General features: G+C 47.5%; 1 protein-coding gene across 1 annotated transcript; it reads left to right on the top strand.

The window, feature by feature from the left end:
* Positions 1-637: 637 nt before the first annotated feature.
* Positions 638-26,936, top strand: PGM2L1 (phosphoglucomutase 2 like 1). Its single transcript, XM_040089708.2, has 14 exons — positions 638-958; positions 7,830-7,997; positions 12,051-12,157; positions 14,148-14,232; positions 14,865-14,948; positions 16,680-16,873; positions 17,518-17,707; positions 17,915-18,012; positions 18,956-19,136; positions 20,651-20,744; positions 21,121-21,250; positions 21,679-21,868; positions 22,075-22,208; positions 23,062-26,936. Exons 1-14 carry the CDS (start codon positions 848-850, stop codon positions 23,162-23,164), a joined length of 1,869 nt encoding a protein of 622 aa, XP_039945642.1. The 5' UTR covers positions 638-847; the 3' UTR covers positions 23,165-26,936.
* Positions 26,937-27,670: the final 734 nt, after the last annotated feature.

The following is a 27,670-nucleotide window of genomic DNA, read 5'->3' as shown; positions in this document are numbered from 1 at the left end:
GGGATTGGGATGCTGTGTGGGATTGAGGATGCTCTGTGGAGTGAGGATGCTCTTTGGGGTGGGATGTTCTGTCGGATGAGGATGCTCAGCAGGATGAGGATACTCAGCAGGATGTGGTCGCTCCGGGCCTGCTGCTCAGGGCCAGGCAATCCAATTAGAGCTGATGCAGCCAGGGGAGGAGGATGATTCTCCTCCTAATGGCTTTGGAATTGCCATCTGGAAACGCTTCTAAGCAAGCCGCTCATTCCCCAGGGCAGCGCCGTATCCATTACCCTCTCGGAGAGACCGTATGCTGCTGTGGGCAGCCCGAGGGGCAGAACGGCGAAGGCTTGTAGCTTTCCCTCGGATCCATGCCGCAGGACGCGGAGAGTGCCCGTTAGTGGGGAGTAGGGGACACACGGGACATTGTTTTATTGTTTTTCACATCGCGGAGGAGGCGAGACGCGAACCCCCGGCCCCCCCGACCGGCCCCGCTCCCTGAGGCGACGGCGCGCCGCGACGGCTGCTGGGAATTGTAGTTTCTCCCTACCTGCCGGCCCTGTCCTTCCTCACCCCGAGGACTACATTTCCCGTCATGTCCCACGGAGGGGAGGGGCGGGGCGGTGGCTCGGGGCGGGCCCGGTGGCTCGGAGGAGGCGGAGGAGGCGGCGGGGGCGGTGTCTCTCCGTTAATCGCCGCTGGCGGCGCCGGGCGCGGATAAAAACCGGCCCCGCGGGAGCCCTCAGGCGTCCCTCGCCCTCCTCCGCCTCTTCTTCCCTCCCGGGCGATGCGCGGTGCGGCGGCGGGCGTGGCGAAGTGAAGAAGCGGCGCCGTCTCCGTCTTCATCCTCTTCCTCCTCCTCGCGACCATGGGCGACTGCGGAGCTCCCGGGGACGTGAACTCCAACGTGCTGGTGGCCCGCAGCACCGGGGACGCGCAGCTGGACAAGGCGGTGTGGCAGTGGCTGAGCTGGGACAAGGTGGGCGGGCGGCGGCCATTCCCCCCGGCGCAGCCCGTGCGACGTCGGGCGCGGCACCTTCGTCCCCTCCGCCCCGAGCCCCTGCTCCCCTCTCCCTCCCTGCCGCTGGGAACGCGGGCCTGGCCCCGGCAGGCGCTCCGGGTGTGCCCGAGGGGCCCTCAGCTGTGCGGGGAAGGTGCGGCTGTGCCCGCCCGGCGCTCACCTGTGCGGGGATGGATGGATGGACGGTGCCATCCTGGCACCTGGAGCATGGCTGGGGTGGAGGCTGGATGGAGGGTGCCATCCTGGCACCTGGAGCACCGCAGGGGTGGGGGATGGGTGGATGGAGGGTGCCATCCTGGCACCTGGATCACTGTGCCCACCCCACCTGCTCCCTCCTTAGCGGTCAGCTGGCAGGAGGGATGGCTGGATTGTAGCTCATTAAAATGCAGCATGAGTCTGTTTTTCTCAGCTGCATGAATTTAACCCCTCCCCAGGAAAGAAACAGCCAGGTTCCAGCATTCCCGTTTTCTTTTCAGCACCAACACGGTATCAAGAGCACTGCAGGCTTGGTTAATTGGATTAAGCCACCCAAACCCATGATAACAGTGTGATATTGGAGGGTATTTTGCTTGTCCTGTTGTCAGAAGGGTTACTTTGGATTTTTTGAGGGTTTTTTTTGCAGCTGGTTTGTCCAGGCATCATGCATGGCCTGTGCTTTAAAAAAATACCTTGATGATGGGGGAGCGTAATCTACAAGAACATCAGTGGTTTAGGCTTCTGACTGCTTTTTCCTTTATTTTTTGTTTCTCTCTCCTGAACTCCTTTTGCTTTTATTTTTATTAGCTAGGACCCCGCCAGTACTGCTTCCTCTTTAATTTCATCCTGTCAGGATCAAAGCAGGAGAGCTGCAGGGAAATGCCACCTGATGGCTCTGAGATGAGCCTTCTCCTGCTTGGAAACATGGTGTCTCCTCCCAGCTTTGCAGAAATTAACAGGTGCCATCTGCACCTTCTGCACTCAGAGCTGCTGCTGCGAAAATATCCGGGAATAGTGGCCTGGGGGAGGGAAGGAGTGGAGGAAGGAAATAGCATTCCTGATAACACATTTGATAACCCGGGCTGGACTCCAGTAAATATTTTTTTTAATAACGTCTTGTTAGTGTTTTGAAGCATAGGCTTTTGTGGTTTTGTCTTTCCTAAAAATGTGTGTAAGGTAAGAGAACTTCCACTGGGGGGAAAAAATTCAGGTTTAAACTGGCAACAGTGAGATGTCCCCATTTCTAGAGCTCTTTCTTGGGCTGTAATTAACGGGTAAAATGGAAACTGCAGGGTCAGTGAGTGTGAGTGTACCTGTTTGCCCTTGCTTCCCTAGGTGACAAACATCACCTTTCCTATAAAGCTGCTTGAACTTAGAGAATTCAGAACTACTTGGAGAGGTTCCCCAGAGAGCTCCTGGGAAATCTGACAACCTAAAATCACCTGGAGGAGAAGGAGGACCAGGGGCTGCTTGCTGGGGCCAGGGATCATTCAGGAAAGGTGCTAACAAACCAGGTGAAGGTGTTGTGGGAGGGGAAGGCAAGGAGAAACCAGGAAACATGGCATGAGCAGGGATTGTTGGTCAGTTCCCTCATATTTCACCACAAACCGAGGAAGTGCTGCTTATCCATCTTGACCCCCCCCCCCTTCCCACCCCCAGCTTCCTGAGCTGCAGGCATTTTTGTTGCCTCTGATCAAGGAAAAATCTATGCACTCCATTCCCAGCTGTGGGAGGCTTTTGTCCTCCAGCTTAATTGGAAATTGCTAGCTGTAATTAATTACCAGAGTTGTGCTCTCTGTCCTTTGTGGTTTGGGTGTTCGCGCTTGCCTTGCCTCGTCTAAAACCATGGGTGTGGGATGAGTATCCTGCTTTCCCCCCCTTCTCACCGGCATTCTGCATCTTCATTAATGCTCTTGGCATTCCCCCCTCCCCATCCTCTCTCCCTAGTTGCTGCTTTGGTCTTTGAGCCAGGCTTGGAAGCACGAGGCAGTGCCTTTTGTTCAATCCTCATTGGTAAAGTATGTGAACAATTAGTCATTGTTCTCCACTTTCTCCCTTTAATTTCCTTTCATCCACTTCTGAATTTTCCTGCTCTACTTCCACATCTGCCTCGAGTCTCCCGAGGGAGCCTGGCTTGTGTGGAAAGCTGCTCAGAGCAGCCTTTGTGCGCATGCTGCTCCTGGCTGGGGGTACCTGGGAGAAGCTTTGGCTCTTAGAGGCACTGCTAGAACTTCACATGGTGGGGGGGGGAAAGCTGGAATTCATTATCCAGGAGCTACTCACTGCATTCTCTCTTGATTTTACTAATTCGTGGGCTCAGTATCATTGTCTCAGCTGTAGCGTGGAGAGTTCCTCCTTGCTCATAAGGTGGTTTTGGGGTGCTTTTGGAGTGTCCCTGGGTGTTCTTCTAATTTTTGTGGCTTTTGAGATGCTTTCCAGGAGGAAATGGGCTTGATAATTTGAGACCAGTAACTTGCTCCAGTCATTTGATTTGCAGTGTTTTTGCTTATTAAAACTTCTAAGTGAATTTCTAAGAATAACATCGGGAAAATGAAGGCCACAGAAAAATTCACTGAAACTTAACCAACTTGAGATCCTTTCCCCCTTCTTTAAGCTACGAGTGCAAAGAGTGTGCAAAGCAACAAAACAATTGCTGTGGGTAGTAAATTGCCAGTTATTTTGACAGGGTATTTGCTTTGAAACCTAACTCTAGTGGTAAGTACACGTGATTAACATGATTGGGTGTGGAAGATCCGTGAGAAATACTCAGTTAATGCTCTTGTCTTTAACTCTCCCCTTGTTCCAAATGTTGACTCCTGATGAGCCACAGAAGAGTGCGATTCTGCCTCAGCAGGCAACTGTGTAGAGTATATGGAAAGCTGAAGGTTGTGTTGTTGGTTTTTTTTTGTTTATTAATACTTCAAACCTTTCTGAAGTGTGTTGCAGAGTCTCCTGCAGGTTGTGACCCCAGAGTTCTGATTCTGGCAGTGACTTCTTACAAATAGTTGTTTTATATATATGTGTGCATATATATAAATGTTAGTGTAATAACTTTAGAGGAAAAATAATTAATATTTTTTAACTGGTGTTTATGCGAGCACAGAACAATGTTCAGTCTGTCACCCACGCAGCAGCCTGTCTGTCTCTGTCCCAAATGTTTCTGATTTCCATTTCTTTGTGACAGGGAAGGCGAAGTACTGAAGACAAGGTTCTGGCAGTCTCATTTTCCTCACAGCCTGGCAGTAATGCCAAGCCCTGCTCCCTGAGCTTGAGATGGATGGATCTGGGGGCAGGCTGCTTGGGATGGCATGGGAAGGCATTGCCTGGCCTCTGGTCCTTCTCTGCTCCCCACATATCCATGGCCTCAAAGATACTGGAAAATTAGGGGGCCACACAAATTTACATCTTGAACTGGTGGGGTAAGTGCCTGAGGGCACTCCCGTGGTGTTGGTGGGTGCTGCAGGACTGGGAATTACGTGAGGGCAGAGCTGCCACTCAGGGACAACCCAGGTTGGGGAAGCTGCAGGAAGGAACAAGGATTCCCTGTGGTAGTGCCAGTTCACCCATCCCTAGCCCAAACACCAACCAGAGCCCTGTCCTCCCATCACTTTTCTGCCCCAAGAGGGTGTGTTCAGGTAGCAGGAGCCTCTCCCAGGGCCACTGTCACCTTATCTGCCACCTCCTTGTGCAGCTGGCCGTGGGCAGGAGCCTTTTCCAGCAGGAGCTGGGGAGGTGGTGGCTTTTGCCTCTTGATTGTGGCCTTGGCCTGGCCTTTATAGGCTGTGCTCTGTGTGCTAAATATTTAGAGGTGTGTGCTGTACAGGCACCATAGAGAATGTGGAGGTGTTAGGTAAGTGTCAGTATCATTTATTTATTATATACACAGTTATATTAGATATTGTGGATTTATTGTATGCATGTATGGGTCTGTTAGAGGTTTCATGTGTTTATTTATACATATATTATCAAGTTTCCTTAGTGTTTTAGGAGGATGATAAAATAAATGTGTGGAGTTTTCTATAGAGGTTTTGGTGCTGATGGTGTGGTTTGAAGGTGTGAATTTGGGTTTTTGGGTGGTGGTTTGTTCTTTTTCAGAGCGAGAATATATAAAAGCGATGGGATTTTTTTGGTTCCTGGTGTTGTTAAGAATGCTAGAGGAATAAATATTTATGTCTAGCAGACATTTATCAAGTAACAAGGGAGTTTGGAGTCAGTGGATATTCCATAGCCAAATGCAAAGCATTCTCCATCAATGAATAACCCTTGGAAAACCAGTAGCAGTGTGGTCCCAGGAAGGCTGGTTGGCCAGCAGTGCAGAGATTTGGCACGTTTGGGCATTGAGGTAAAGGCTGGTTTTGTATCATCAGCATCCATGTACTGCTTGCCTCCAGGTGAAAACCTACCATGTCTGTGCCCTTCACTCCTGAGAATTTGAATTGCTTTGTTAGAGCCAGTAGGATGCAGGGATGTCTTAGAGCATTGCTTTTTTTGAGGGCTGAACTATTTTTTGTCTCAAACAGCCCAGTTTGTTTCTGCGGAAGACAGGAAGCTGTAGGCAGATTTGTATCAGGTTTTTGTTGGGTTTTTTTTTTAGGATATTAATCATTCAAACACTAGTCTAAAATCAGTAAGGAACTTAGAGATTTTTTGCATCTTGGGAAGATGAACCATCGCAGGAGCTTCAGATGTAAGACTTGATTTTATAACTGCCAAGCAAGCGAGCAAAACCCCCTGCTTTTTTTCAGGGTTTGCAGTGGGGTGAAGTGTCAGCAGTGGAAGCTGTTCTGGAATTCCCAGGTCAGGGTGGCAGATGGTGCTCAGAGCCAGGCTGGCTGTTGCAAGAGGCTAAGCTGCGCCATCGGGCGTGAAGCTCCAGCTTTGGGGGAAAAGGGCAAGCTGGAAAGCATGGGAAGCAGGAAGGATGGTGCCAGGCTGGGATCAAGGCTGTCTGGGGGTCAGGCTTATCCATTCAATAGCATTAGAACCCAGAGTGTGAGACAGATCATCAGCACTTGCGGATTTACAGCCACTCCTGTAGATTGCCCACTTTGTTAGCCCAAGGGTTGCAGGTTGTGTGTAAAAAGCTTGGAGATTTTCACTTGTAACTTTTTTCTCCTCCTTTATTTTCTGCAACTTCAGCTTAAGTGAGCATGACCTGAGCAAATTAAAATGTTATTCTGATGCTGCTTTGGCCAACTCATTTTTATCCTTAGGAAATTAAGTAGCTTCAGTCAAAAATGCTTGTTAATCAGTTTTTGAAATAAGTGTTTGTACTATTGCTTGAGTATTGCCTCAGTTTTGTGAAGCTCCGTGAAGTATGGAATGTGTAATTTCTATTCTCTTTCTGCAGGGAAGCAATGCATTGTGTCCTAAAAAGCTGTAGAGGATGCTGTGTAGTTTAATAACTGTATTTTAAAGCACAGCCATGCACTATGGTAGTGTGAAATGAGGTTTTCAATACTCTTGCCTTAGACCTCTTTTCACATCAGTCATTTGTTTTCTGGTTGGCTGCCCATGAACAGCTGAAACAGAAGCTTTCACTTTTGCAGTTTAATATCTATTGTGCCCCATTGTTTTGGTTTCTTTCTAGGCCTGTATTTAGCTGTGCAGTGGGCGATGTCTTGCTTTGGTTGCCAGGCCATCCAGGAGCCTGGACAATAATGGCTTGCCTTTTGTTTTAGAGCACACAGGAAAAAAAAAAAGAGTTATTTGAAGTTCACATGTATAGTGTTCAGGGTCTGTTATCAAGCTGCAGAAATAATTTCAGCTTTTTCAATGCGTTTTATTGATTATTTTTTCTCCCAGTGAGTGTACACAGCTCCGATCTTTGTGCTTTTCCCAGCATTTTGCCAGTCCTCCTGATGAACCTCCCCCTGTCTGTGTGGAGCATGTTTCCCAGTGCTGCTGGAGCTGGCTGACCTCTATTTTAAATGTCAGGGGTGCTTCACCCCGTCCTGCAGATTCCATCTGCCTTTTTTAACCCTTCCTTGGGACCCTGCTTGAAGCAACACCACTTTAGAGAAGCACTTGTGCCACCAGGGCTGTGTTTTACACCTCTGCAGTCACTGTTCCTTTCAGCTGTGGGACCACTGGCTCTTACTCCTTCTCTCCCGTGTGTAGGATCTGGGAAGTGCCTTGTCCAAACTGGGTGTCAGCAGGCAGGCCGACTTTCTTGGTGGCCAAATTAACTCAGTATTAATTGGATAACTATGAGGAACAAATGGTAGAGGTGTGCAATGTCCAGTTTGTGCACTTGTAGGTTCTCAGCTGTGATGGTGGTGCAGATTTAGGAAAATCCTGGCTGAACAGGGGGATCGGTCTGGGTAAGAATCCAGCCTGCTGCAAAACACCTTGTGCACTGCTGGAGGGAGCTTAGGAACCTGGTCCAGCGCAAGGGTGGGGTGGAATGGGGTGTTCTGAGGTCCCTTTCAACCCAAACCGTCCTGGGATTTCCACAATTTTACTGTGCCTGTTTCCTGTGGGTGGAGAGGAAGGAAATGCTGCTTTGAAGTTTGGATTTTTGCCTGCCTTCCAGCAGCAAAGATGGGGAGTTGAATTGTGTTATCTGCCCTGGAAAAACCCGTTCCAAAGTATCAGGAAGAGGAGCTGGAAGGTGTCTTAGTGACCAGACAACCACATCACCATGTCATTGGCAGCAAGAGCTCATGAATCTTTTGTTAATAAGGCTAAGGTGGGAAGAATGTGAGAGAAATGAGCTGGGATGGAGGCCGATGCACACACGTTTTATAGGCTAGGAGGAATTTGCTCGAGGAGTTATTTAAAACTGATGAGCACGTGCAGTTCAGCTCCTGATTTCAAGCACTAAAGGGAGACGTTCACCTTCTCTTTGCAGAACCAGAAAACAAAGGAGCAGATTGAGAGCTTGCTGCAGAGCGGGAAGCACAAGGAGCTGCGGGACCGCCTGTGCTGCCGGCTGACCTTCGGCACGGCCGGGCTGCGCTCGGCCATGGGAGCGGGCTTCTGCTACATCAACGACCTCACGGTCATCCAGTCCACTCAGGTGAGCTGGGCAGGGCCCTGGGAGAGGCTCGGAGCCCGCGGGGAGCGGGCGGGAGCCGCATCCTGCTGAGATCCCGGAGCCCGCACGCTGCGGCCGCTCAGCGGCTGGGTGCCAGCGTGAAGGGCTCAGTGCTCAGAGGAAGTGAAGCGGCTTGGAGGGGTTTGGCTGGGCTGGAATTTGGCCAGTGGTTAGTCTGTTACACAGCCCTGCAGCTGGAAATCTTACGAGCTGCCGTAAGATCTTGGAGTATTTGCCAAAAAGAAAACAAAAATTATTTGGACCGAAAAAGTAAAGCCCTGACCAAACAAGCCTTCCTTTTTGTTTGTAGCACAAGGTGTGAGTATGTATGGACTGAGTATAATAAATGTACTTAAATAGCTTTTATGCCCACCTCTATTTTATGCCTTCACTATTGAAAATAGAATGAGCTGATATATTTGGAACTCTAGTACTTGGATAAATCTTTAAAATGTATCTTTTGACAAAACCACTGAATCGTACCTCTTTTGATAGCTACTTCTTGTAGAACTGGAGCTTCAGCTGTATGATCAAAGGTGTTTGATTACATGGTTTAGCAAGGGTTGGTAAGACCTCTCATTTAATACTGTGCTCTTAAACTTTTTAGCTGGTTTCTCTTTGCAGGCTGATGCTCTAACCTCCCTCATGACATGTGACTGAAATAATGCTTTCTGTTGGCCTAGGATGGAGGGATGTGCTTAAAACTTGGGACAGCTGGGACTCTGCTAAGATGTTTGACATTGTTGTCTGAGTTGTACAACTGGAGCCCACACTCTTGTGGAGAGGCCAAATTCCAGTGCTGTTTATAGAGGTTTGGTGTTGAAGTGTTGGTTTGAAACCCAGCCTTCTCTGACAGTTTTGCTCTGCAGTATCTTCTTGGGTCTAACAAAAAGACACCTTTGGGTGTCTGGCCTCTAAGCTGCACACATCCTGGAATGATGTTTCCTTCACTTCTGCTCTTCTGATCCTTCCTGGTTCCTGAGGTGTGCCAGCCTCCTCTGCCAGAAATGCTGTTATGGCATGAACAGGTCCGACTGGACTCTGGATGCAGTGGGAGCAGACTGAAGAGAATTGAGAAAAGGAGGTTTAAAAGTCAGTGTTTGGTTGCCAGTGGTGGAGCTGTTGAAAGCAGCTGAGCTGCTTGGAGCAAGCCCACTTTTCTTGGAGGCAGAGGGGGTTTCTGGGAGTCATTTCCCTGCTCTTGTGTTTGGAGGTGCTGGCCCTTGCCCACTCCCTTTGTGGTTCAGGCTGGTGGAGTGTGACCCAGCGTGGGTCTGCTGGCTCAGCCACGCTCCTGGCACGAAGGGAAAACTCTTCTGCTCAGCAGGGAATGTGTTGGCAAGCTCAGTTTCATGGGCATGGCTGGTTTTTGAGAGTTACAAACCGGGGGTGTGTGCATCTGCTCCTCTGCACAGCTGCTATTTTTAGTTGTTTATTAAAGCTGTGTATCGAGCTGGGGAAAGCAGCCTCTGGGAAGTGGATTGGAACTTGTTTCTGAAGTAAACTGCAGCAGATGTAATCTTTGTTTTGAGCACTCTTGTTTCTGAAGCTGAGGGCAGGAACAGTTCTGCTGAACCGGCTCGGAGCATGGGCAGCCCTGGCTCTCTGGATTTGTCCTTACCTGGGACAGGACTAAATTCCCAGTCAAATAGCAGACTTGAGTGTAATTGACACTTCCTTCAGTTAAAATAGGCTGTAGTGAATTTGCACATGTTTTCTGTGTCCTTAATTTGAGCTTTCTTCATGTGATTTGATTATATTGATATTATGAGAACTCAGATCAGAAGTCAGGAAGGTACAGGATATTCAGCAGTGGCTGTGGAGACTTTGCTGAGAATTGCAGGTACGTAAACTCCATGTAAAGCCCCAGTTCCCTGGCTTTTGTCCTACTTTGATGCATGTCCAGGTGCTTTTATTAGTGGGAAAGAAATCTGTCACTGATCTCCATGGTGACAAAACAATCAAGGAGTTTCCTGCTGCTTAAAAAGCAAAGCTAAAGGTAAAAGATGAAAAATTTAAATGTTGCACTTTATAAACCTGTTGCTACCTCTCTGGATTGCAACTGCCAAAAGTCTTTCAGTCTTATTCTTGATATCATCACTGTTCCCTCACTTCTCTTTTGAACTTGAGCATGAGGGACTGGACATGCTGTAGATGTAGACTTGTTCTGTTTAGTGGATTTTGCACCAGACAGTAGGAAAGGTAATTGTCCTCCCTCAGTCACGTTTTGGACTTAGAACTTTTTAGGAGAGTTTTGGCTTAGAACTGAGGGGCTGATACAGTTGTGTGCTGACACCTGCTAATGAGCTGTTAATTATCACCAGGAGATGCATCTGGGTTTATAAGTGGTAGAAATTTAATAGCAATTAGGAGTACTGTAAAAACCTGAGTCTTGTTACAGGGGAATAGGAATTCTTTAAATTGAGGAGCTTTTTCAAGAGAGGACTTAACCCCAGAGGTGCTAGAATTCCTAACTGCCCTTGGACATCTGGAAGAAGATGGTCACATGGGGGTTTAGACAGTGGAGAGGCTCTGCATTCGCTTCTTCAGTGGCATTTATTGGTTGACTTTTATTTCCTGTAGTTTTCATAAAGGTGTTGGGATAGCAAGTAAGTCCAGTAGGACTGAGTTACCTTGAGCTGTGAAGTCTGGCTGAGCTTAAGGGACTAATTTTAAGCAAACTGCTTTATAGCAGAAAGTAAAGACTTTGCTGTTTTTCTTCATACAAAATCTTAGCCTAGATAAGGGATCTGTTATAAGAACTCTGCCGTTCATATCTTTAGATGTTATTCAGGTTGTTCACATCTAACTGAAGAGTTTTTCCTATTCTCTTTGCTCTGTGCAGCTGTGAATGGAAGTTCTTGGCAGCTGTCAGGGCAGGGTGAACACTTTCTGTGTTTTGGGTTGAGCGTGAGGGTGACTTCAGCAGTGATCCTGCCACGGCAGAGCCTCCAGACCTGCCACACCACTTGTGGAGCTATATTTGTTTTCACAATAACTCTACCCTCTCTCTCTGTAAATCCCTCAATGTCTGCAGCTGAGAGGGTTCTCCAAAGAGGTGCCAGTATCCAGCAGGTCATGCTTTGGAGCACATCCTTGGAGTGCCTGCTTGGGCTTGTTCTCAGAGGCCTTTCCCAGCCTTAGCCATCTGTGATTCTAAAGGGCCAAAGCCATTTAAGAGAAAGGGATCCTGGCTGGATTTCAGGGTGGGAGTCAGGTTGGCTTTCCACATACCCAGTCAGATTAAGATAAAAACATCCTGAAGGATTGCCCTAAATACTGGCTGGGAGGAAAATCTGTTCCGTTCTGGTACAGAAACGCCCCCACTCCCATCAAAAGGTGACCTGTACCCCTGTGAGGGGCACCATTTATAGGGTCAGCATGGCTCTGTTAAGTTGGCTGTGCTGTGTTGTCTGGTGTGGGGAGCTGCAGCCTCTGGAAACTTCCATTAACAACAGCACTTCCGTCTTTTTATTGAAAACTGCTGATCCATTGTGGGCTCTTTCTGTGGTGCATCTTCAGAGATTCTGGCTGAGAAATTAATGGAGATGAAACTGGAGTGCAAGCTGATCTTTGTACCCAGACCATTCCCTGATTTTAAGGCAAATTTAGGATTAACACTTTGGAAACAACGTTGAAAATGTCTGACTTACACTGTGGGCAGAGACTGAATGAAGAGTAGGCTGGCACGTGTTATATTGCCTGAGGGGATGGACTTCTGAAATACGGGCTCCTCTTAATTCAGTCTTGAGAAGATGACTTGAATAAATGAAACGCAGTATGGATTGAGAATGAGTGTTTGCTTCTTGAGGGTTTGTTTTTGTCCTACTCACTTTTATTTCCCACAGCAGTCTCTCTGGTTACCTGCTTTCTTTCAGTGAACACGAGGGGAGAAAAACACTGCTGCTTTTGTGGATATTGTTATTGATGTGTTTTGCCTACTGACATCATCCATCTTGTGTGAAAGATGACCTTTAATGTTTGTGTGTGCTGCAGTCCAGCTAATTCTTCTTTTTTCTTTTTTTTTTCCTCCAGGGGATCTACAAGTATCTTGAGAGGAACTTCTCAGACTTTAAGCAGAGAGGCTTTGTTGTCGGATATGATACACGAGGTCAGGTCACCAGCAACTGCAGCAGTAAGAAGTATGAGTATTGATTACATTTGCAAGACTAGAAATGAAATTGTGGCTTTAAATGTGTTCTGTCCTATCAGCACTTTTTGTTTGTGATGAACTGGGCACACTTTCCTTTCCCTTAGTCCATTGGAATAGTAATGAGGAGAGGCTGGGACTAAATCCTTTGTGGTACCTTTGTGCCAGCAAACAAGGAGTGTAGGGCTGCTTACTCCACCAGAGCATTTACATATTAAATGCACAAGAACATTAGGCTTAATGTGCCTGGGGACTAATTTGAATATGCAGGTGAATCCAGAGCATAACCATTCAGCTGGAAAATCCCTCAATATTAATGCTCTTTTAACACTGTCTTCTCTCTGGTATTTCACACCTGATTTAAGGTTGTCTGGGGGAGAACAATTCCACCTGCTGCCTGAAGTAACCCAGTGTATTTGCACTTTGAGGGGATTTTACCTGGAATGCTTAAAATGTAGCCTTCCAGCATTGGCAAATTGTGCTCTTTGCAAGGAGAAGGGGAGAACACTCCTTCCTGAAACTCTTTAAGGTATCTTACTCCCTTGTCACTGGGGAGCAAAACACGTGTTGCAATGGCATGCTGTGCAAGAAAGCCAACCCAGTAGCTCATTTGTATTTAGGTGAAGTAGTTTGTTGTAGCTTTGGTTGTAACTAACAGGTGGGGTTTTTTTTCTGTAAAATCTTGTATTATTTGATGTTTTAGGGGTGAACAAGTCCCTGGTATGTGTAATAGGGCACAGAATCCAGTGACTGTCTCTCCTTTCCCCTGAATGCCTCTCCCCTGGGCCTGGGCATGCGTGTTGCTTGGGGTTTGGACCCCCAGACCTTGTGGGTTAGGCCCAGTCAAAAAATGGGGAAGGGTAAGAGTGATGTTCCCTTTTTGCCGCACAAAGCCTGGCATTCAGAATTAATGGTAGCACAGTTATTTCACGTGTCTGGGTAGCATCTCAGTTCCCCACTACGTGTTTCTCCTGTCCCCTTGGGATAATGCACCCTCACAGCAGTGCTAAAATCAAACTGAAATCCTCCAAAAGAGTGCTTCCAGTGGGAGCAGAGTGCTTTTCCAGCACTGTGTGGGCAGCAGGGCCCAGGGGGACAGAAGTCATCCTGCTGTGTCCTGTAATTAAGCTGGTGTAAACCAAGCAGAATTTTGTGGCTTCAACTCCAAGCTGAGCTCTCAAACTCTTCCAGATGGTTTCAGGTGACATTTGACAGGTGCTGTTGTGAAATTCTGATTCAGTGAAACTTGGGTTGCTGGTGATGGAGAGAAGGAAGTCAGTATTAATGCTTGTCTGTGAGGACAAAGGGAGCAAGGTGAACTTACACCATTTAATATCTCATCTGTTTTGACTTCCCTTTATCTCCTGAGCTGTGGGAACCTGAGTGCACAAGAACTTGGATACCAGTTACCTGGAAGAGAATGAACTTCCCCGGTGCTTGAAAGGAAAGGGCAAGTTGATAACAAAGCAAGATTTAGAACTATGGGCATTGTTCCTGTTTCTAAACTTTCTGGAATAAGGAGTGCTGCTTTGCAGAAATATATTTTAGGAATAGATCTGCTTCCTGGACACTGTCTGGAGCTGCTGAGCTGGGCTGGCAAACGAGCTTTGTGTGGGATACCCAATCCCTTTCCAAACCTGCTGTTGCAGACGTCTGGTACTTCAGACTTGGTGGGAAGCTGTTTCTGTCCTTGAGCAAAGGATGAGTGTTCTGCCAGGGGGTTCTGTATCATTTTGTGGGTTATCTGCTTTGTTTGGGTGAGGGACTGAAGTGCCTTGCACTGTTCAGGCAGCAGCTGAAGGTGCTGGCTCAGATTCTGCAGGCTGAAGACTCTTACCCTGTCTGTGCCATTTGCAGGGCACCACTCTAAGCAGCAGAGTGCTTTAAGAAACATGTGTCTGGAGGTGACGGGAATTCCATCTGGCTGTTGGGCTGCCCTGGGGAGCTGGAGTGACTGAATATTTTCTCTTTCCTGTTGGTAGGCTTGCAAAGCTCACTGCAGCAGTCCTGCTGGCAAAAGATGTGCTCGTGTACTTCTTCTCCACCTATGTCCCAACCCCCTTTGTGGTGAGTCACCTTCTCATCCATATTGTTGCACACCACAACAAGTTAAGGGAGCATTGGAATTTTCTGAAAAGGAGCACTAGCAATTTTCTTAAGTTCTGTTATTTAACAAAAACAGGGGCTGCTTGGTATGCTTGGCTCTTCAAGGAGGTTTTAACAAGGATACTGCCGAATTCCTCAGTGCCTCTGCTTTTAATATGTCAAAAATACTCCTCTAGTCACAGCAGCTTTTCCTTGCATGGCTTTAAATCCTTGCTTGTATTCCATAAGCTCTTCTAGTATGGTGTGTGTTCTATGGATCTTGGTTTGAGGGGAGGCCTGGAATGCCTGGAGGACCCATAATTTATTTTTCAGCAAGCCTTTTTGTGTGTTTTTTGGCCTGTTTCCCAGTGCTCCTGTAATCTGAGTGTAGGCTTTCTTTAAATGGCCAGTTAAGGATTGCATTTTTGTAATTGATAAAAAGAATGGTTTTTTTATGGAGAAGAATTAGAACCAACTTTCTTCTGCTGGCTGCAGGAGCCAGTGAGAGGTGTTCACATATGCAGTTTTCAGGGTTAAAAGCCCCCTCTGTGGGATGCTGGTGCACAGCTGTCCCAGTGATGCAGTGTGTGTGAGCGCTGTCTATGTTCTTGCAGCCCTACGCCGTGCAGCAGCTGGGAGCAGTGGCTGGGGTGATGATCACAGCGTCCCACAACCGCAAGGAGGACAATGGCTACAAGGTGAGGCCTCGGTGGCAGCCGGGCACGGCCCTGCCAGCTGCTTTCCAGCACTCCCTGCCTGCTCCTGGCCTGTCAGGGGACCACAGGGTGCTTTGTGTTGGAAAAGGCTTTTAAACTCGTCCAATTTCCTGCCATGGCAGGGGCACCTCCCACTATCCCAGGTTGCTCCAAGCCCTGTCCAGCCTGGCCTTGAAACCCTCTGGGATGGGGCAACCTGTGCCAGGGCCTCCCCACCCTCATGGTGAAAAAGCCTTTTCTGTCTGTGTCCATTAGAAGGACAAGTTACGTAGATAATTCATCCCTCTATAACCTGACACACTCGTCTGTGATGAGAACATAAGACCGCACAGTTGGCGTGTCTTGAGCTTAAATCTGTAGTAACATTCTGTAGAGTCTAATCAACAGATGAAGGAATGCTCCAGCAATTTGTGTGTTCACTGCTGAGGCTTAAAACTCAGTTTAAAACTAAGCCAGAACTGAGGTGAGTTCATGCACACAGCAGGGGACTGTGCTGAAGATGGGAATGATTTAAGAGTGGATTAATAGAACACAGTAGCATTGTGTTGTTTTCTGGGGATTGAAGAGGAGTGGGTGGCTTCACTTTGAAAGCTTGGGACAATAAAACCATCCACAATAGCAAGTGCAATGTTTCAACTGAGTATTTTTTTCCTCAATTTGATAAGAACCTGAACTAAACTCTCAACTTTAGCTGAGCATTGTGGCAGGTCAGTGGGTGACAGCAATGTGAGGAAAGGCAGTCCTGCCATGCCCAGAGAGAACTCTGGGGTGTGATTGAACTGCTCTTGTCTTCCCTGGAACAAGTTGTAAAGTTCTTCACCAGCCTTTGTTTCTGCTTAGCTGGAGCAATGAGTAAGGAAAGGAGCCACATCAATTTCCCAGGTGCTTCGTTTGTCGAGAAGCAATCTTATGTTTGCCTTCTGGTACACAGCAGTTTACTTTTGCCAGGATGCTGGTTTGTTTCCTAGACTTTCCCAAGAGCTGTTTCATCTTTGACAATTTCCTGTGTGAATTTCAGTGGCATCTGAAGGTTTTGGACAGTTTTAACTGAAGGTGACAAACCCAGAGGGCACTGACACTGAGAAACAAGAGGCAGTGCAGATATCTGAGCAGAGTCTCAGAGTCGCTGTGAGCTCAGCCATGCTGTTGGCAACAGACTGTGGGAAAACTGGCCTCTAAATCTTTAACAAAGACTTTTTTCATAGTTGAGGGTTAGATATGGTGTTTCCACTCCAGGGAGTGTTTCCAGCTGAGAGATTACAGTTGTTCAGCTGTGGAAAAACAAGGACCTTGGCACAGGGCTTATCTGCTTTGCTTTGGATTCAAAACCAAGTTGTACTCCATTTTCAAAAGGAATGCCAGCCTTGGAGAAGGTGATGTTTTTCTACTGTTAGAGTTTGCAGAGCACTCCCAGATAGAAGTGCCCAGTTTTGGTTTCTCACATCCTGGTATTTCAGGCATAATGGTTAAATACCAGTTAAATTTTGTGAAAACAGGTTGTGTTGCTGTGTAAGCTCCATTTATCACAACTTCGTTTGGGAACTCACAGGTTCATGTTGAATGGTTCCAAATGTCTTGAGAATCAAACCAGTCAGGTGCTGACTTTTCTGTATCACTTAGGCAGAAAGTAGGTGGAATCCTATAGCTAAAAGAATTTACCTGGTTAATAATCTTTGTATATGAACGGTCTTGTTTTCCTTCGACTTTGACCAGGTTTATTGGGAAAATGGAGCACAGATCACCTCTCCTCATGATAAGGAAATTATAAAATGTATAGAAGAGTGTGTTGAACCATGGAGTGGCTCCTGGAATGAGAATCTGGTGGACACCAGTCCCCTCAGGCAGGATCCTCTGAAGAAAATTTGTGACAGCTACATGGATGATCTGACAAAGATCTGCTATCACAGGTATTGTATAAAGCACAAGGTACCTGAGTCATGTTTTTAAGTAAGCTGTGGGCTGCATGTGGAAAAACTGATTGCAGAGAGACTTCACTGTGTTCTCTGAGGTGTCATTAAACTCAAGGGTCACTGACCATCCTTAGGATTAAACCATTTGGTTGAGAATAGATCAGTTGCCTTTGGGAGTTAAGCTGCTGGAAACCATTTAATACAAGTGAATATGCTCTGAGAGTTCTGAATAAAATGCAGAAATTCAGAGTAGAAGTGAGGTGCATGTGCATAAAATACATTCAGTCTAAAAGTTAGGTGGGGCAAAAGATGAGAATAAAAGGAGGAGGATGGATGACATGAAGCAGATCTGGAATAACATTTTAAGGTGGTGGAAGAGCTTGAGTTTGATGTAGAAATCAGCAGTTTATTCTTGGGAGACTTTGATCTGTTTCAGCAGAAGGTAAGCATTACATTTTCTAAAAGAAGCTTTAACCTAGTAATTTCTAGTGCAGAATAAGCAGTTTCCCTCCTTCCTTTGAAATTAATGTGGAAATCAGCAGAGTAGTACACAAGGGAACTTGCAGTTTAGTTTGCTTTCCCTCATGAAAGTAGTCTTGTTAAATAGCTGAAATCTTACTGAAGTTCTGTTTTCTCCTCAGGGAGCTGAACATGCAGACCAGTTTGAAGTTTGTCCATACCTCTTTCCATGGAGTTGGACATGACTACGTCCAGTTGGCTTTCAAAGCCTTTGGATTTCAGCCCCCCATTCCAGTACCGGAACAAAAAGATCCAGATCCAGACTTCTCTACTGTCAAGTGCCCAAATCCTGAAGAAGGAGAATCTGTGCTGGTATTTTGGCTTTTTTCTTCATCAGATTTCAGTGGGGGAAAAATTGAGGAAGAAAACAGGGAGAACCTGCTTTCAGCTGTATTAATACAGCAGGCAGTCCATGGGGGATTTTTCTTCACTGGGTGTTAGGTGTAAGTAGGAAGACTGTGGGTTTATTTACTCTTATGTTTGGGGGGGTTTTTTTGCCCTTTCCTTCTTCTCCTACAGGAGCTGTCGCTGAGGCTTGCAGAGAAAGAAGATGCAAGAGTAGTAGTGGCCACTGATCCAGATGCAGATCGACTGGCAGTGGCAGAACAGCAGGAAAAGTAAGTGATGGGACCCTTCTTTGTGCCCTCCTGCAGAAAAGGTGGTGAGAGTCACAGAATGTCCCCAAATGGTTGCCAGGCACAGGCCTTCAATCCACTCTTTTTCCTTAGGTATATGGATGTTTTTTCTTCTAGTTTTATCTTTTGATATAGCTCCAAATGTGTTTTAAACCAGTTCACTCAGCAAAGAGTAGATTAAGTACTTAGTGGTGTAATAGGAGATGGCCAAATAAAGCTCAGCTGCAGACTCAGTGGTTACTAAAGATGGTAAAATCTTGTTGTTTACTGCGGTTTTTTCATTTATGTCAGGCAAACCTTCCTTGGCAGTTGTCATGGGCTTTTTTGATGGAGTGTTCTGTTTTTTTGTTTGGTTGGGGTTTTTTTTAAAAATATTTTTAATCCTTTGTTTTCCCCTGCCTGTTCATATTGAATAGCAGTTATTTTTCTCCCACTAGCAGGCCCCAGTTCTGATGGTGTGTAAGTAAAAGCTGTGCAGGCCCTGCCTGACTGCAGTGTACAGATTGCATAGGCTGCTCTGCATGGGTCAGTTCTAGGCTGCTCTCCTGCTGCTGGGTACTCAACAGCCTGAGCTGTGCCAGAGCTGCCAGTGAGGAGTGTCCTTCCTTGCTGGCAGAACGCTCTGGGCACATAAATCCTTGAGATGGGAGAAGTGTGCAATCCTGTTGGTACGGTGGCTTTGCCTAGAGCAGCTTGTCAGTGCTGTGCTCACATCCCAGTGTTCAGTGCCTGCGGAATTCCTGTCTCCCGAGTGGTGCTCCCAGGAGAGCCCTCACCCTGTCTCCAGTGTTCAGTGACATTGGGATTCCTGTCCCCCAGCCCTCACCCTGCCTCTCTAGTGTTCAGTGACAGTGGGATTCCTCTCCTGGTGTTCAGTGCCAGTGGAATTCCTGTCCCCTAGCCCTCACCCTGCCTCTCCTCACAGTGGCTGCTGGAAGGTGTTCACGGGCAATGAGCTGGCAGCCTTGTTTGGCTGGTGGATGTTTTCCCGCTGGAAGGAGAACTGCTCCCAAGATGCCGACGTGAGGAATGTTTACATGCTGGCAACCACGGTCTCCTCCAAGATTTTGAGGGCAATTGCACTTAAAGAAGGATTTCACTTTGAGGTGAGTGGGGTTACGTGCTGTTGTCTCCATCTGAGCCCCCACCTTACAGGATGGAAAGTAGGCCAGGGGACTTCCAGGCTTCTGGCTGGAGTGTTGAGGGATGCCCGCTTGAAGAGAGCATTCTTTCACCCAGGTAAGCCTGATTTCAGTCTCCTCAGTGTTCTCAGACTGGGAGGTCAGTGTGGGCAAAGCTCAGGGACACAAATGGACACCTGAGTTCTGATAACAGGAATACCTTAGCTGTTGTTATCTCCCTAGAGGGAAATTGTTCTGTGAGAGAGAAAGGAGGTTTGTGCAGTCTGAGAGTTCACTACAAGTGTTCATGGGTTTGTAATGAGCACTTGGAGGTTGCACAATGGCCCTTCAGGTGCCCAGTGCCAGTGGCTTTTGAATTTGGGTTTACTTGAGGCAGGGGCAGGCAGAGGAACACTTGTGTTCAGATCTTTAATGCCACTTTGAGAATATGCTAAAAAAGTTACTGGGGATGCTCCCCCCAGACTGAAGCTTAGTTCCTGCATCCAAATTAAATCTGTTTTCTGTTGGATGTTAGCCAGAAGAGAGGGAAGTGCCTGAAATCCTAGCACAAACATACAAAGAGCCTTGTTTATCCATGTCTTAATTAAATCCATGTGCAGTAGGAAGAAATATTTTTCCAAACAATGAGGAATTGAGAATTAAAAGCAACTCTGAAAAGCATTTTGAGTGACTGGCTGGGTAAGCCTAATCAGGGTAGATGTCAGTTCCTTGTAGTGGATTTGGTTCTCTTTAAATACTGTTGTTTTTTCTTTAATTGGAAAAGGACATGCTTGACTGAAAGAAAAAGAGAAGCCAGGAATTTACAGAACCTCTTGGCCTTCTCTAAAAGCTCTCCCTCCTTTTTATTTGTAACTTCCTTCTCTTCAAGAAAAACTGCTTCTAAGCTTCTGACTGCCTTTGCATGATTTATGTAAAAAATCCCCAGAACAGTACTCTTCCCCTCCCAGCATCTAAAAGTGTTGCTTTTATATTTCTGTAGCTTTTCCTCCAGAGTAACTGTGTCTCATCTGATGAGCATCACAGATGATCTGATGCGGTCTCAGAGCAGCGCAGTCCCTGACAGGCTTCTTCCTTGGTTTGGTACTCGTGTCCTAGTTGAGTAGTATCTGCTAGGAAAATGCTATCCAGTGGCTCTTGGCCTTGGACTCAACATCTTAACTGAAGATGTGACTTGTCTGATGCTTCTTTACTGTTCCTATTCTGCTTGTCAATTAATTAGATTTGAATTTAAGGAAATCGCTTAAAAAAGAAAATTAGAAGAACATCCTTAAGCCTTAGTGTTTTGACTCTGCAGCAGTCTTTCCCATTGACCCTAAAATTCAAAATACATAGTTATATTTTCTTTGATTGGTGGGTTTTTTGTTTGTTTGTTTGTTTGTTTGAAGTGAAGGCAACAGTGGCACTACTTTTTTCTTTAAGTTGAAACTAAGTCGAAAATATGTATTTTAAGCACTCTTTTTTTTTTCCTCCTGTTTTAGGAAACACTCCCTGGTTTTAAATGGATTGGAAGCAGAGTGAAAAATCTCATAGATAATGGAAAAGAAGTTCTCTTTGCATTTGAGGAGTCTATTGGTATGAGTGCTGATATCCCTTTAAGCTATTGAGAGCTGAGGGGGGGAGTGTAAATAGGAAGGACTGATCTTAGTTATGAAATAAAACACAAAGTACTTTATCCTAGTAGTTAATAGCATTGGTGTTTTGCTCTCATCAAGATGACTTGCCAGCTCCCATAATAAATTACCTGACTTTCTGATTCTGGTGTTGTGCTTATCTTTCCAGCCCTATAAACCCCCAAGTTAATTAGATTCCTCCTGCATATGCAGCAATAAAGCAGCTTCCATGTACTGGCCAATTTTCCTCTACGGGATCAAAGGTTAAAACTTCAGTCAAGTAAGTCAGTGTAAATAATCTGTCAGGTTGTTGTTCCACAATCTTTTTTTCTTCCTAGGCTTCATGTGTGGCACATCAGTGCTGGACAAGGATGGAGTGAGTGCAGCTGTGGTCATTGCTGAAATGGCAACTTACCTGCAGGGCCAGAACCTGACCCTGGCACAGAAACTTGTTGATGTTTATGAAATGTGAGTGGTGTTATTCATCGGAATATTCTACCCCACTGTTTTAAAGCTGGGAATGATCTAAGGAATATTTATTTAAATATAAATACATACATAAATAAATGTTTGTGTCCTTCAGGTGTTTTCTTATTGGAAATTGTTGTGGGTTTTATTGATGTAGGATGAATTTACAGCCCATCACTAGTGCAGATACCACAAGGGGCTCCAGGAGAGCTGGAAAGGGATTTGGGACAGGACACAGGGAATGGCTTCTCACTGCCAGAATGGATCTGTAACAGGGCAAGGTTACAGGTGGGAAGAATAGCTATGGATGCAATCCCAGCAGTGAAACAAGGATTGTTTGTCAGAATTAAGCCTTCTTCCGCAATCTTCTGGGTACCAAATGTGCCAAAACCTGAATCTTGCAACTGAAGACATTAATCTGCTTGTAGGTATGGATATCACATATCCAAGACTTCCTATTTCCTGTGCTATGATCCTCCCACTATCAAAAGGATATTTGAGCGACTGCGGAACTTCGATGGCCCTCAGTCTTATCCCAAATGCTGTGGGATTTACAACATCTTACACGTCCGAGACATCACCACTGGCTATGACAGCAGCCAGCTGAACAAGAAGTCGGTGAGTTACGGGGTGTTTTGCAGAGGAGGGCCTGCAGGAACCGGAAGGGGAATACACTGGGAAAGAGGCAGATGTGGAGTAATGCAGTGGTTATTCCGGTACAATGATCAGCGACCTTTGTTGGCTCACTGAGCCTGATGCTCCTGCCACTCCTAAACTTCCAGGTGCTGCTCCAGTGGGAGTAAGGGGCTGCTGCTGTTTTCTAGGTGCTGCCGGTGAGCAAGAGCAGCCAGATGATCACGTTCACCTTCCAGAACGGCTGCGTGGCCACGCTGCGCACCAGCGGCACCGAGCCCAAGATCAAATACTACGCCGAGATGTGCGCGCTGCCCGGGCACAGGTCGGTGCCCCGGCCCTCTGCCTGCCCGCAGCAGGGACACAGAGAGGAAAGGGCTTCTTTAACAAACCCAATTCCCCACTTACTTAGAGTTAAGTCGGGAGCAGGTGACAAAATCACAGAATTATTTAGGCTAGGGAAGCTCTCGGAGATCAGAGTCCAACCTGTGACCAACCCTCACCTTGTCGACCCGACCAAGGCACTGAGTGTTGCACGTTTTTCTCTTCTGAGGTTGTGCTGCTGCTGGTGGTGTCTTTGCAGCCAGCTGGGTTTCCACTACCTCTGGGAATCTGCTGTGTTACTCTGAGCTACCAGAGAGGAACTCGATGTTTTTCACCGGAGTTCAGCTTCTTCCAGTTTAAAAGGGGGGTGAAAAATCCATGTGTTTTTGTGCAACAAAAACTTCTTGTGCTATGGAATCATTGAAGGGTCTGTGTTGGAAGGGACCTTAAAGACCATCTCATTCCACCCCTCTGCCACAGGCAGGGACATCCTCCACTGCTCCAGCCTGGCCTTGGACACTCTCAGGGGTGGGGCAGCCACAGCTGCTCTGGGCAACTTGTGCCAGGGCCTCCCCACTGGATTATTGCAGTATTAACTGAAATGAATTAAAGAAGTAAAAGGCCACTAGAGGGCTCCGGGCACCATCTTTAAAAGTCCCTGCCTTCCCAACCCATTCTGTGATTCCATGATAATCCCTGCTGAAAAGGAGCTTGTTAAAGCAGGCAGTTTGGAGTCTCTACACCTGGTGGGGTAGGACACCCAGCAGAGCAAGTCCATCCCCCATCAGGTCTTGCTGTTTATTTATGTTTGGACGTTTCCCAACCCCCTGACCTGGCCCTGTTCTTTCCTGCAGTGACAGAAGTGTGCTGGAAGAAGAGCTCCAGAAGCTGATTGAGGCTTTGATTGAGAATTTCCTGGAGCCTGCCAAGAACGGGCTGACCTGGCGCTCTGCGTAGGGCCCCGGAGGCACCGCGTGGAACAAAGGACCTGGGAGCAGAACCAGTCTCATCTTTGTGTGTGTGTGTGTGTTTGAAACAGCTGCATTCTTTTTCTGTAAAGAAGAAGCATCCTTCTGTCAGACTTTTCACCAAACTGGGACAAGGAGAGGAGGTCAGAGGAAAGTGTAGAAGTTGTTGCAGTTTTCAGTCCTTTTGACCAAAAGTTTAATTAACCTACGCCAATGCAAATGAACTGCCCTAGTACCTTCGAGGCAACTGAGTTTAGCTGCTACATCTTGTCTTAAATTTGGTTCAGTACACCTCTTTTTTGTGTGGGAAAATGTTTTTAAAGTTTAGAAGGAGTGATCACTCCAAAATGACAACAAAGGCTGCTTCTTCCCCTCAGCACTCTGAGACCTTCTGCACGGGTCTGCACTTCTAAAAGCATCAAAGCAGAGCTCAGCATTTCTTGTTAAGGCAAATTGTTGACATTTTTCAGCTACTTCAGAATTCCTCTGTTGGTAAAGGTGTTCTTGGGCATTGTAGCTTGCCTCTGTGTGTCTTAAAATAATTGACAGTGGAACAATAGTGGCAACTCTGCGGTTTGGGGTTGGAATTGCCCGGTGCTTTTCCAAGGCTTCCAAAGGAGCAGGAACTTGGTCATTCCTTGGTAGAATTGCCCCTTCTGACTACCATAGGCTCTGTTGCTTCTTATGTCCCACATCTCTGAAGGGTCTTCAGCTTTCTTGGTGTTCTGTATTCATTACTTTGAATGAAAATGCCTGTCAGTTGCTTTTTGCTGCCCTTATATATATGTCTGTGTATTAAAGGAAAAAGAACCAAGGAAGAAAGTGGAGATGAGGGACTGACACAGTTACTAAGTTGTGATTTTTGAATTTTTTTTGGGTCATGTCCTGTCAGACACAGGTTTTTTCTGTTAGAAGAGCACTTTTCAAATTCTATTATTCTTTATCTTTAGGGGCAAATTTTACCAGCTTCTCTCCTTTGTTTTCTCCCTTTGCTCAAGTAGCAAGTGAGACTGCTAAACACATTTTCCAAAAAAAAAAAAAACAAACCAAAAACCCACCCAAACCAATACTCAAGTCCTCCTCGTGGTTTTTTTGGCTTTTGAGCAATAAAGGCTGTGTTTTGGCTCAGGAGAGCTGGTTCTGGATGCTCCCTGCTGTCATTGACAGCAAGTCAGGAGAAGCAGCAGCAATTCAGTGCTGGCTGTTACCTGTGTTGGAGATGATGGAAGCAGACCCCAATGTGCTCTGGAGTTCAAGCTCTTGTTTTGCCACTATTGTTGCTTCTTCAAATTCATCCTCCCTCTGATGGTGCCCTCGCAGCTGGATGCCACAGAACGGCACAGGGTGGGTTTGTGTGTGTTTTCTCTCCATGGCTTCAGAGAGCCCTGAGGTTTGGGGGTTTCCTGCTGCCAGCAGCTTTGCACTATATCCATGGAGAAGTATTTCAGTGTCTATGAATGTACATGTACTAGAGAAAAGTCTGTGTTGCACAAGTTCTGACCTGTCACTGCTATTTATTTATTTTTTTATTTTAAGAAAAGTATCTCCAAATTGTTCTGCCATTGAGTGAAGTGTATCTAATGCCAAAAGCTTGGGGTTTTTTACCTTGATTGTACATTTGACTGACATGGTGGGGGAAATAGGTAAACCCAGTCACACTCAGAGGATGTGTTTGTTGTTGTTTGTGCTGGGTAGGGCTGGGAAGGCATTTTTGACTGCTGTTTTGTCTTCAGCTCTCTCAGGAAGGGTGCAGATGTGGATCCCCACTGCAAATGAACTTGGAGCTCTTGCCACTCCTTCCATTGATAGTAGATTAAATTGTGAGGCTTGAGGATTTTGTTCTCCGAGCAGTAAAGAGAATGAGTGACTGGGGACATAATTCTGAACAAGCACTGTAAAAAGCACAGTGTGTGTGTGTGTGATGAGCCCAGGTGGGTGTTACTGTAGCAGTCCAGTCTTGTGAGTGATGGTTGTGCTTCTGCCAAGAGCAGGAGTCTGCAGCTTCCCGGAGATCTGCTCTGTGTCAGTAGGCAGGCGTCAGCAGTGGAGAAAATGTTTTCAAATGGGCATTGTTAGAAGCTGGTAACTGTTCATCCTCTGTTTAATGAACAAAGAAAACCCAGCTGCGGGGTGTTAAGTGTCTGGGATTTTCTCCATGGATGGGTTTGACAGCGAGCTGTAGCTGTGGTGATGCTTTTGGGAGGACAGCAGCAGGCACAAGGTGTTGAATGTACTTTCAGGGCATAGTAACTCTTTGCTGTTTTGAAGCTGCTGCTGCTGTTGTTTTCCTACTGTATTGGAACCGTTGGATATATTTATACTGTTCCATTTGTGGAACTCCTTTATGTCCTCCCTCTGATCTCCATCCCTTACTTCTGTTACTGTGAAGGACTGGAATTCTCGTTTCCTTGCCCTGTAACTTTGTTATGCATCGTGTTAGAGTTTACTGGGTTTGTGCACAACCTTCCTTGAGTTGTCAGCTGTTCTTTCCCACTTCCAAGATAAGAACAAAGGCTCTTCTAACTTGAGTAGAAAGCAGTTCACAGATCAAAGGATGCTGTTGATATTGTTTCTGAGGTGCTTCCAGCTAAAACATCTTTTCAAAAGTTGGGTAATGGCTAAAGCTGCGGTCATCCAGCCACTGTGTTGGGTTTAGTGATTGATAACTTACTGGGGTAGCGATAAAGCATCCAGGGTGTGGATTAAATATTTGCAAGCGCTGTCCACATCTCTTCCAGCCCCTGTGAGGGTGTGCGAGGGAACTGCATACTCTGGTGTGCAGAGGAGGAGGGAATGTGTGTAACAGGGAGAGCTGGGCTGCAGCTGTGACCCAGAGGAGCAGTGTAAGCCCCCATGTGCTGGGCTGTTGGGGCAGCTCTGCTTCCCTTGGTCCCCAGCAGGATGTGACTCCAAGGAGCTGGACTTGCCTTGGGCTGTGGGAGAACTGGGATCTCACCTGAGGAGCTCTGCTCTTTTCCCTCCTTGGAAATAGCCAGCCCTTCCCTCTGAGGAGGGGAGATAGACGCTGGTGTTATCCCTGGGGACATCAATAAGTGATGAAGGCAGACCCTCTGGGGTTTCAGCTGTCCAGGTGAGTTGCCCATTGTTCCCTGGGGCTCCCTTCCCTGCCTTGCCTGCTCCCAAGCTCTGGTGGTTGCTTACTTGTATGCTGACATGCCTGGTGCTGCTCCCTGGTCCAGCTGTGCTCCGGCAGTGCTTTGGGTGCCCTCCCTGCCAGGCTCCTGAGGTTTTGGGGATTCCAGTTCCCCTTTCCCTTACAGGAAGAGTGTTTGTGGCACTACGGTGGGAGCCAGGAGAGGAACGATGGGCTCTGCCACTTGGGCAGGGTGGGATGTGTGTGTGCTGCTTTAGGAAGCCCCTGAGTGCTCTCCAATTTTAAAACTGATCCTGTTATCACTTTGTTTTGCCTTCCCTCCCCCTTTTTGTCCTCTCCCAACTAAGAGGGGGCTCCTTGCATGGTGACACCTGGGTGCTTGCAGTCCAGCTCGCTTCCCTCTGCTCAAGAACGGCTTTGTGCGAGGTGATTGAAGTGTCTCAAGCTGCATCGTTCTCCTTGCCTGGAACCTCGGGGCGTTCTGCATCTGTACTCCTGTTTACCCAATGTCTGTTCTGTAAAAGTAGGGTGTATTACAAATGCAGAGTGAGAATTTGCACTTTCCTGAAGAGTTTCTGTGTACTGCTATGTGGATTTAGTTGAATGGAGTGTTACAAGTAATAAAAGATTCCCTTTGTAGTCTCAATCCGGGTCTCTTTGTCTTCTTTAGCCAAACACTTCTGCCCCAGAAGCTGCCTGGGCTTGGAGGGATGTCCGTGTGCCACGTGGATAAGGTCAGGGGAGAAGAACCCGCTCCTTTTGCTGGCACCGAGCTCTCCCCGGTGGTGGAGGGTGTCCCTGGGGCTGAGGGGGGCTGGGACCTGGAGCGTCCCTTCAGCCACGGCTGCAGGCTCCATCCCCGGGGCTGCTGCGTCCCCGCGGTTGTTTTATCTGCCCGGGCCGCTCTCCCTGAGCCCCTCTCCCGCTCCCAGCTCCCCGCCCCTACCTGTGAGCTCCGGCCCCTCCTCTGCAGGCCCCTCTCGGGGAGCGGCTCAGCTGTGGCCCTTCCCGGCAGGGTCCAGCACTGGAGGTCACCGCCGGTCCCTGCGGAGGGACGGAGCCCCGGGGGTGCCCCGTGTCCCCCTCGGGGCGGGGGGGAGCCGAGGGCCGGGCGGGACCCCCGGCACTTCAGGGTCGGGGCACGGAGCCCAGCGCGGCCATCGCCGTCCTCGTCCCTCTGAAGGCAGACGTTTCTTCCAGGAACAGCGGCCGTGGGCTGCTCGGGGCTCCTGGGAGCAGCGTGGGGCACCGGAGCATCTCCTGCAGGCTCCAGGGCCCCTCCTTGCCCCGGCACGGCGCCGGCACCCGGGGACAGCGGCCTGGGAGCGGCCAGGGTGGCTGGAAGCTGACGGGTCCTGGCAGGCGGCAGTGCCTGGCTTC

Source organism: Hirundo rustica, chromosome 2, assembly GCF_015227805.2.
Source record: "Hirundo rustica isolate bHirRus1 chromosome 2, bHirRus1.pri.v3, whole genome shotgun sequence".
Classification (NCBI taxonomy): Eukaryota; Metazoa; Chordata; class Aves; order Passeriformes; family Hirundinidae; genus Hirundo; species Hirundo rustica.
The sequence above is the reverse complement of the archived record's forward strand: the minus strand, read 5'-3'. Positions and strand labels throughout refer to the sequence as shown.